At 43.5% G+C, this 10,790-nt stretch overlaps 1 protein-coding gene across 1 annotated transcript in view; it reads left to right on the forward strand.

Annotated features, from left to right (window-relative positions):
- Positions 1–10,790, forward strand: part of FANCC (Fanconi anemia complementation group C) — a 261,505-nt gene that overhangs the window by 231,252 nt on the left and 19,463 nt on the right. Inside the window, exons 11-13 of the mRNA XM_003783068.3 lie at positions 1,874–1,949; positions 4,082–4,163; positions 6,953–7,127. Coding sequence (XP_003783116.3) covers positions 1,874–1,949; positions 4,082–4,163; positions 6,953–7,127 — 333 coding nt within the window. The remainder of the gene's footprint in view (positions 1–1,873; positions 1,950–4,081; positions 4,164–6,952; positions 7,128–10,790) is intronic.

Raw genomic sequence — 10,790 nt, forward strand, 5'->3', positions numbered from 1 at the left:
AAAAAAAAAAAAATTCAATGATACAAAGTTAGTAGATGATCTGATACATGTCCACATAGGAGAAAAACTCAAAAATCAATTCAAGGCGGGGGACGGTGAATGAGGAATCTGGGAAAGGAGAGGAAGAGGAAGGAGGGCATGGGCAGTTATGGTGCGTGGCACACCTCTTGGGGGCAGGACACAATTGTAAGAGGGACTTACCTAACAAATGCAAGCAGTGTAACTAACTCTTTGTACCCTCAATGAACCCCAAACAATGAAAAAAGGAAAATGCTTAAAAAAAAAAAAAACCTGAGTAAACATGTTGATTTTGTATGTTACTGTATGTATGGGTTTGGATTATGCATGTTTTCATATAATATTCTCTAATAAAAGCTGAACAAGAAAGTGAATACACGTACCCATCAGTATAGTAGGCCTCGTTCCTTATATTGACCATCTCTATATGCTGACCAGTTTGTTACAGTCCCTTGGATGATCAGCTTACAGAAGTTCTACTGTGTGTGACAGAGGACTTGTACCATAACACATGAAGAGCCCAACTCCATAAGAATCAAAGCGGTTTTTACAAATGGACAAAAGACTTGAGATTAAACTTCAAAAAAATGTAGAAGTTGGCAGTAAACACAGAAAAATTGTTCAGCATCATTTGTCATCAGGAAATACATAGTAAAACAGGCATGAACGCACGCATGCGTGAGGTAATGTTACACACTCACCAGAAGGGCTAAAGTTAATAAGATTCACAGCACCAAATTTTCACGAGAATGGCTGAAGTTAATAAGATTGACAGCACCAAATTTTGGCAAGTATGTAGAGCACTAGAATTCACATACACTACTGGTGAGTGCAAAATGGTACAAACACTGGGAAACCATATGGCCTTGTAAAGTAATTGCATTCCTGTGCTACTCACCCAGGGGAGAGTGAGTGTGAAAGCACACGTCCACAAAAAGACAGAGGTAGAAATGTGAGTTGCAGCTTTATTCATAGCAGCCCCCAAATAGAAACAACCCAAATGCCTGTCAGTAGGAAAATGGATGAACAGACTTTGGTATATTCGTACAATGACAACTTCTGAGCAATAACTGAAGAATGAACCACTCGTACCCCATAATACTGATGAGTCTTAACAAAACCCTGAGCCAAAGAGGCCAGAAACAAAAGGATGTATACTATATTGTTCTATGTACATGAGATTCAAGATTAAGTAGAACTGATCTGTTACGTCAAAGTTAGAGTGTTGGTTGGCACAGTGAGGTGGAGGGGCTGACTGTTAAGAGTCACAAGGGAACTTTTAGGGGTGATGGAAATGTTCTGTGTCCTGATTGGAGCCATGGTCACATAGATTTATACATTTACCAAAACTCATCAAATCGTGTCCTCTAAGCTCATGCCCTTCATGCTTTCTAGATTTTAATGCAATATTTTTTTAAAAAGTACTTAAAAGCTTCTGTGCCTTGGCATGGACAGCTTATACCATTTTGACCTTCAAATATGTGAACACCCTTGCTATTTTATGCTTTTGTTTAAAAAATTATGCTGAAATAACTGACATCTTGTAACTGCTATGGCAACTCTTACTGAAATAGAAGATTTACAGGTATAATTGAGTTCATGTGAGGAAAGAAGTCATACAAAGACATCAAGAACATTATTTTTCTTAAGTCCCAGAAAGTGACTTTAAAAAGATTTATTCTTCTGGAAACTATAAGCTTATTGGAAGCATTTTTTATAAATGTTGAAGAAAATAGTCTGACCATGTTAATACTGGTGAGTCTTTTGGGGGCAGAACATGCAGGAGTTTGTATTTTCCTGACACCCCTCACAGTCCCAACATTCATGCTCTTTGGAATGTTTTGTCTTACTGTAGCTGAAGTTTGCACTCAAGACCTATTTTCCCTATGCTTCTCCATCGCTTGCTGTGGTGCTGCTGCAGTACACCAAAGGTAGGTTAAGGCTGATGTTGCCCATATCAGAATGATTTCTGGGGAAGAGCACTGATTGACAAGCTAGAAAACCCTTGTCTCCCAGTCTGTCATCTGTAACACAAGGGAGATGAAGCTGATTATTTTTAAGATCCCTTTAAGCTATAGATTTTGATATAAGACTCTGCTTGGCTTCCAAGTTAGGAGCACTTACCCAAAGAAGAAAGAAAAAGGAGAAGCAAATGGCCTCTGGTTAGGTTTTGACATTCTGCCTCCAGGTGGCACAGGCTCTGCTGGGCCAGCCAGACCCACGCGGATGCCAGGAACAGGCAAAGACTTGGCTGCATCAGCATGAAGCAGTACCTTTATTTGTTTTTTATTCTTTCTGTGCCATGCAGCCTGTGGAAGAAGAAGAAGATAAAATAATGGATAAAGTCATGGAAATTTAGGGAAAATTTCTCCTGACCAAACTAAAAGAGGATTTTTAAAGAATTCAGTAGGACACCCAGACCACAGCCTCCCCAAGTTCACTTGCCAGGCGTCTGTAGGCCACGTCTGGTTGAGGAAGTGAAGGTTCCACCCTTCTCCAGACGACTGTCGGTCTGAGAATGTGCCTGTGAGCTTGTGTCCAGCAAACACTTCAGAAATAGTAAAGGCATCCTCTCCCTCTGAACCTGAAATCTGAAGGAAAGGCAGCTCTGACATGAGCCCAGACTGTGCCATCCAGGAAAGAGAGTGTGGAGGGAGAGCAAAGAGCCCAGCAGGTCTCCCTATTGTGCCTTCCCTGCCCTGCCTTTTCCCTGACCCTTATGTGAGTAGATTCATAGGAGGCAGGTAGATGATTCAAAGGTCCACAACATTTTACAGAATCTAAGTTCCTCTTCCTTTTCTAGGAGATGTAGGTTCTTGCCCAAGGTGGCCCACTTGACACTGCCCTCTCAGGTGCTGGAGGTGGGGGTGGGATCTCTGGTGACAGTTTCATGAAAACCTGTGGGAACACAATCAGAAAATATTAAGACAGAAAACAGTCAGGTATTTACTCACCTGGAGTGTACCTTACAACTTAGGTTAGATCAGCAAGGCCCAAGGTCAGCCTGTGTGGGAAGCATAAGGAACTCCAGAAAACACATTACAGTTGTTACTGTTTAAGTTCAGGAACCTAGAAACAAAAGATGAAGGTGGTAGGTGGTGTGAACTCAGCCTTCTATCTTTTGAGTTATCTAGATTTATGCCCTCAAATAAACAAGTGATGTCAACCAGACTTACAAGAGCCTCTTGTGCTACTTCTAGAAAAAAATGAGTATTCACAAATTTTAGAAATATGTTTAATAGTATAATTTTCTATTCATCAGAAATTTATTTTGTGGCCATTGCGAAGTCTGGAAGGGACATAAAAGGTGATCACTTACGAGCCCTGACTATCTAGGAGCTACATGCAGAGGGTACCTAGATAAACTAAATATCTAAATGACTACTTAAAAAAAGAAAGTGACTTACAGGGTTATGGGGATTCAGAGGAGGGAGAGGGCTGCCTTTGTGGAGTGGTGGTGCCTCCATCACTTGTGTTATCTTCCTCATGGATTTGATTACAGAATCTATCACTGCATGAAAACCTTTTTCAGATGTTGCGTAGAACTACAAATAAGTGGATGCTCAGATGTGTTTAAAGCCACAGCATAATTGTGAAACCAGAGAAACTAACTCAAGAAAAGGCATGTGTTTGCATCGTTCCCATATATTTTTTTTCTGGCCTTTTTTTCCACTGTAAACCTGAAATCATATTGAAAATTCAATATAGCCATAGAAAAACAATTCAGCAGGCTGTTTCTAATTCCTTCTTGGCTGGTTTATTATAATCTCATGTATTTTGAAATCACAAATTATTAGATGGGGGGTAGGCAGTAGAAAAGAAAAAACCTGGGGTACCTGCGACATGACATTTCTCAATGCCAGGGTGGGCTGCGACCCGCCAGTCTGTATCTGCTCTAACATTCCTGAGTTAAAGAGCATGAGCGTAGTGGTAAGGGTTCTGTGAACGAGAGAGAACAAAGAAAAGGGCATGTCCCTAAAACTTCAAGTCTTAGCTGGAGATGCTTCCTAATAGGTTTGACTGTTCTTCAGTTTCCCTCTGACTTCTGTCCCTCTACCCACAGATCTCCTACCAGGACGCTGGCTCCAGGCACTGAAGCATGTTTCCAAACTACTCAGAGAAATTGTTGAAGACCAGACTCCTGGGTGAGCAAACGCTGACCACTCCTAAATCTGCTGAATGTGTTGTTTTCCTTGAGCCTTATCTTCCCTTTGAGCAGGGCTGACAGACCTCACAGGTGTCACCATTGCCAAGTAAGCTCACTCAAAGGTGAGCACTATTGCCAAGTAAGAGGTGAAGGAAGCCTGTGCTTGCACACGTCACTTTGAGCAGGTCAGAATAAATAGGCTGGGTGGCGCCATATACCAAGGGTGGCGGGTTCAAACTCGGTCTGGGCCAAACTGTAATGAAAAAATGACCAGGTATTGTGGACACCTGTGGTCCCAGCTACTCGGGAAGCTGGGGCAGGAGAGTTGCCAGGACTTGGAGGTTGCTGCAAGCTGTGTGATGCCACGGCACTCTCCCGAGGACAATTAAGTAAGACTCTGTCTCTACAAAAAAAGAAGAAGAAGAAGAATAAATAGGCTGCCTGTGTAAATACCTGTAGAGAAATTCTCCTGAGTAATGTGTGGTTTCAGATTTTGAAATACACAGGTGTAACCATAAAAAAAGAGACCCTAGAAAAAAACTGTGCCCACATCTGGCCACCGCTGGCCGTGCAGAGGGAAAACATGCTTCTCTGGGTTCTTCGTTCTTCTCTCTAGATCTCCAGGGAAGGAAATTCTAAAGTTCTCCTGCACAGGAGAGTGGATGTTAAATGTTTGTTTTCCCTTCTTGTTTATAAGTATTTCTCTAAAATTAGCAAATCCATTCTAACATAAACTAATTTCTAACATTATGGTAAGAGGTACTCTCTTACATGTGTTATTTTCCTAAGAGCATTCACATTTAGACTTTAAGTTCTTTCTAACATGGTACTCTTTGGCTTCCTCTTAACTTCCTTATTTTTAGAGTATGAATAATTTATTCATTGTCTATACTAACCTACTAAGACTATCTTCTTTGTTCTTTTTGCTACTATTCCCTCTTGAAATTCTCTATAATCTCTTCACTGAACTAACACAGATTATGTTCTGTTGTTTTTTTGAGACAGTCTCACTTTGTTACTCTTGGAAGAGTGCCTTGGCGTCATAGTTCAAAGCAACCTCAAACTCTTGCTCAAGCGATGCTCCTGCCTCAGTCTCCTGAGTAGTTGGGACTACTGGCACCTGCCACAATGCCCAGCTATTGCTTAGAGATCTCGAACTCCCGAGCTCAAGCAATCCTGCCTTGGCCTCCCAGAGTGCTAGGATTATAGGAGTGAGCCACCGTGCCCAGCCCACAGATCATGGTTGATGCTACTGTGTCCCATGAGCACTGCCTAATGGTATGAGTGCCCCTAGCTCACCCCAACACCAGGATTCTTGCCAATAGTGAGTAGATAAAAAAGGACTGGCAGCCAAATGGAGACTAGAATATCTCCCCTATTAACCATCTGCAGCATCCTGTCAGCCCCACGTACACTCTTTTTGGTTGTCTCTGTTGAAGAGCAGGACCTAGACCTAAAACCTCCTGGGGCTCCTACCTTAACCTGGACCTTGGGGCCACCTTCAGGGGTGTGTATGCAAGCAGGTTAGGCCCTTTCTCAAGTCAGCCATATGGAGCTGCCTTGCATACTCAGTTACTGGTGGAAAAGAGAGTGAAGGAACAAGCTGATCTCTGACCCCTGATCCCGGTGTGCTGCCAGCCTGGAGCCCTGCTGCTCTGCACACTTGCCCGAGGAGTCTGCAGGGGAGGTGCTGATAGAGCCCCTTCCTTGCTTTGAGACAACCTAACCCTGCCAATGTGGCCCCTAAAGCATCGGCTCTGACCTTCTCCTGGTGACAAAGGAGTAAGATGAATTTTCTCACCCTTCTTTCCTTTTCTCTCTGTTGTTCTGAAAGCTTGACTGCAGACTATTTAATCACTTCTCAGGGAAAACTTGGACAGGAGGAAAGCAGTGACCAAGGAGATGAGCAGAGTGCTTACAGCTCAGGAACTCCACGGATCAGGCAGAGAGACCATGCAGCCAGATTTGACAAAGGCAGACCCTGTAGCAGGGCTTAGGATACCCCTGTTCCAGTCACTTCCTTCAGTCCAGAGGGAAAGTTTTGATCTATCTTGACCTCAGGCCTGTCCTGCTCCACTTTTTCCAAGGCAGATGTTAAACTGCTGAGGCTGGCACTGCACAAAAGGTCTATCCTTTAAGCAAGTATTACAACTCCCAGTTATCAGTGCAGCAAGAAATGACTTAAAGCTATAACTTTCCAGTACTGATGTACATGTGATGACAGGAAAGAATACATGCAGCTCATTAGAAATTCATAACTGCCCAAACGTCCGCCAGATCCTTGTGTCTATGTCAGAAAGGAAAGCACGCATTCTGCTTGCATCCCACCTTCCACCCCCTTCCTCTTGGTTTCCATCTGGACCTGAGGAAGCCTCTCATTTCTTACCCTGGAGCCTTTGTGGCTGAGAGGTTCCATTCTCCACAGCAGTCCAGCAGAGGGCAGGGAGGCACATGGCAGCATGATCCTATGATCATCTTGTTGGTTACAAGCCAGAACCTTCCTTTCTCAGAGAACTAACTCACTCACAGTACCTGGCCATAAAGACTTACGTGTCAAAGTCCTCAGACCTCATGGGATTCTTGTGAGGCATCCTTTGAATGTCCTGAGGTGGGTTCAGAGTGGCACTCATCAAACTTCCTGAGTCTAATTTGTGTTCCTTGCAGGTTGTACTTCAGTGGATAAGTACAATAGGAGCCAACTGTTGACAGACATTAAAGTTGCTTTAAGAACCAAAAAGAGAAAGAACTTAGGTTTCCCAGCTGCCATCTGTCTTGGCTCTATTCCAGGTCCTGTGAAGGTCCCTTTGAGAGCTGGTTTTTGTTCGTTCACTTTGGAGGATGGGCCGATATGGCGGCTGAGCAGTTACTGATGTCAGAAGCTGAACCCCCTGCGGCCTTGCTGTGGCTCTTGGCATTCTACTACAGCCCATGTGACGGGAGTCAGCAGAGAGCACAGACCATGGTGGGTGGCAGGCCCCACTGCGTGTGCATTTAAGGGCAGCTCTGGGGCATGTAGACCCTCCTGCAGGGAGGAGCTCTATAACAGCTTTCACTGACTCTTCCCACACTAAGCTCGCTCTGCAAGCTCATGGCATAATTCGTGGTAATGTATAATTGTCTATTTGGGTGACAAGTGGGCTGGGGCTGGACTTGTGGTTAGAGACATTCTCCTGCCTTCACAGAATTCGCTGGAAGCAAGACACAGCCACCCTGTTCTTCTGTGAAATGCTGCGGGGATAAAGCACAGCCCTTCTCTCCTTGAGGTCTTTGGATCTGTCCTTGCTCCGCTGCCCTTATTTATAGATGCACGTCACTCTGGGGGTCTGTCCCAGGGTTGCCATGAGCACTGGCCCATGGCACAGCCTGGCTCTTTAGCCAGTGTCCTTTGTCCTGCTCCTTAGCAGCCTGGCTGCGCCCATTTCCATCTGGACTTACTCCTTTCTGGATCAGTCAGCATACCCTCACATTACCGGCTTTGTTTAGACCTCTTGCTATGGTAATCGCATGATATTAACCACTTTGCTTCTGAAAAAGGACTAGGTCATTTCCTAAATAACAGAGCAGCTAAGTATAGGACAGGGTAACTGTCAGTGGCAAAGATAGTTGTTATTTCATGTGGAATATAATAATTACAGGAAGCAATGCTTTGATTAAAGGCTTTGGCACCTCCCTTGCAAATATTTATTTGCTGGTCTTTCATACTTCAACTGCCAGTGCTTTGCGCTGATTTAATAATTAAAGAGAACAGGTTTCATTATGTAAAGAGCAATGTTCCTATTTGTTTTATATTTTCTGTTGTTATATGAAGAAAGCAGAGACTAGTACAGATGTTTCTTTTATTCATTTAAAGGCTTGTATGACAGGAAAGAAAAATTTTGGATTTTAAAAAGTTGAAGTTTGGTGATAATTTCATTTGGATCAAAAATAAAACATTGTTTTAGAAATTATCATAATCCACTTAGGTATTCGAGGATTGCTACCTGATTAAAAAGAAAGCCTTCTGTTTCTTCCTCCTTAAAATATCACATTGAAGCTAATTAAGGAAAGTCCTAGTTTATGTTTTTCTTCATCTTATCTGTTTATTTTGTTTGTTTGTTTTGAGACAGAGTCTCACTTTGTTCCCCTCATTAGAGTGCCATGACACTCACAGCACTCTACCGAGGGAACAAAGTGAGACTCTGGCTCCTAGCTCACAGCAACCTCAAACTCTTGGGCTCAAGCCAACTCTCTTGCCTCAGCCTCCCGAGTAGCTGGGACTACAGGCATCCACCACAACACCTAACATTTTTAGAGTCGAGGTTTCACTCTTACTCAGGCTGGTCTTGAACCTGTGAGCTCAGGCAATCCACCTGCCTGTGCTTGCCTTATTTATTTATTTTTATTTTTATTTTTTTTAGACAGAGTCTCACTCTGTTGCCTACCTTAGCCTCCCAGAATGCTAGGATTACAGGCACGAGCCACTGTGCCCAGCCTCTTCATCTTATTTTTAACATTAATAATTAAGATGGATGAAGCACAGTGATTGTTGTTGCCCTTTTATATGCAGTTTTTATTTGATTCTGTGCATGCTAAATTTGTGGATGTATGTTAAATTTCTATCAGTCATGGATACTGGCAAAGATTCACTTTTGCAATATAGAAAAATAAATTGTCCTATAAGACTTAATTCCTAGAAATTTCTGCATTGGCACATCTTTCTACTAGCTAACTTGGTTTTTTTGTTTGTTTAAATACAACCTATGGGCTTGGCGCCTGTGGCTCAAGAGGCTAAGGCGCCAGCCACATACACTTAAGGTGGCGGGTTCGAATCCAGCCTGGGCCCGCCAAACAACAATGACGGCTGCAACCAAGAAATAGCCGGGCGTTGTGGCGGGCGCCTGTGGTCCCAGCTACTTGGGAGGCTGAGGCAGGAGACTTGCTTGAGCCCAGGAGTTGGAGGTTGCTGTGACCTGTGATACCACGGCACTCTACCCAGGGGGACGGCTTGAGGCTCTGTCTCAAAAAAAAAATAAAATAAAATAAAAAATAAATAAATACAACCTATGCATAGTTCTCACTCAGAGGACGCTTAGGCATCTTGGATGAAAATGGATGAACTCAGAGTAGTTTAGCTCCATCTGCCCATTTCCTTCTTAGCTGTTCTATCAGATGTAGCCATCTGCCTTCTGATTGAACCAAGCGCTTCATATTAGAGATTCCAGAGCCCCTTCCTCCTTGGTGCCTGACCTGAAGTATGGGTGTATGTGACATCCAAGGAAAGGAGTTTTCTTACTTTGACTAATAATACATACCTCTTGTTCCCCAGGGTTTTATGAACTTTAATCACTGGATGTTCTCTTGGGTAACTTGAGAAACAGACCATGAACTGTGTGAGAAAGTATTATTGTGAGATTTGATCATGCTTAACAATAGCTTTGCCTTTGCCTTACTTACAAGGCATAATTAAATCACAGTGAATCTCTTAGCTCCAGATCAAGTGCTGGGGCTGAAACAGTTGTCTCTATTAGTTGTCCTTCAGGTGTGAGAATGTGGGTGCAAAGAGAGAGTCTGTCCATGCCCAGGATGTGTCCCCCCTCTGCAGAGGCCTGTCCCACTCACTGGCAAACCACATTGTTGGCCAGCCAATACTCATGTCCTTTATTCCTTGAGACAAGGTCTCACTCTGTCACCGCAGTACAGTGCAGTGGCATTATTACAGCTCATTGCAACCTAAAGCTCCTGGGCTCAAGTGATTCTCCTATCTCAGCCTTCAGAGTAGCTGGGATTACAGGTGTACAACACAATGCCTAGCTAATTTTCTATTTTTTGTAGAGATAGGGTCTCACTCTTGCTCAGGCTCATCTTAAACTCGTGGCCTCAAATGATCCTCCTGCCTCGGCCTCCTAGAGTGCTAGGATTACAGGTGTGAGTCACTGCAACTGGCTGTTCCTTTCCTTTTGGTAAATCATGGATCATGATTTTCAAAAAAGTCTACGTTCATAAATTCTATTTTTTTTTTTTTTTTGAGACAGAGTCTCACTATGTCACCCCCTTGGTAGAGTGTGGTGACATCACAGCTCACAGCAACCTCTCAGTCAACCTCTCCCTCTCAGACTTAAGCGATTCTCTTATCTCAGCCTTCCAAGTAGCTGAGACTACAGGCACCTGCCACAAAGCCCAGCTATTTTTTTGTTGCAGTTGTCATTGTTGTTTAGCAGGCCTGGGCCAGGTTCAAACCCACCTGCCTTGGTGTATGTGACCGGCACCCTAACCACTGTTAGGGGTGCCAAGCCTATGTTAATATATTCTTAAGAAAACAAGGGTTCATATCCTTGAACCCAGCCATTATCCTAAGGAATTATACTAAGGCAATAATTAGAGATCCATACAAAGATTTGTGTATAAGAATATTCTTCATAGCATTGCTAATAATTTCAAAAATTGAAAGTGACCTAAACTTTTAATGGTAAGGCTATTAGCTAAATAAATTTTGATGTGGCTCAGCGCCTGTGGCTCAAGCAGCTAAGGCGCCAGCCACATACACCTAAGGCGGCGGGTTCGAATCCCCAGCCCGGGCCCGCCAAACAACAATGATGGCTGCAACCAAAAAATAGCCAGGCATTGTGGCGGGCGCCTGTGGTCCCAG

Source organism: Otolemur garnettii, unplaced genomic scaffold (assembly GCF_000181295.1).
Source record: "Otolemur garnettii isolate 467f Iridium unplaced genomic scaffold, OtoGar3 scaffold00006, whole genome shotgun sequence".
NCBI lineage: Eukaryota > Metazoa > Chordata > Mammalia > Primates > Galagidae > Otolemur > Otolemur garnettii.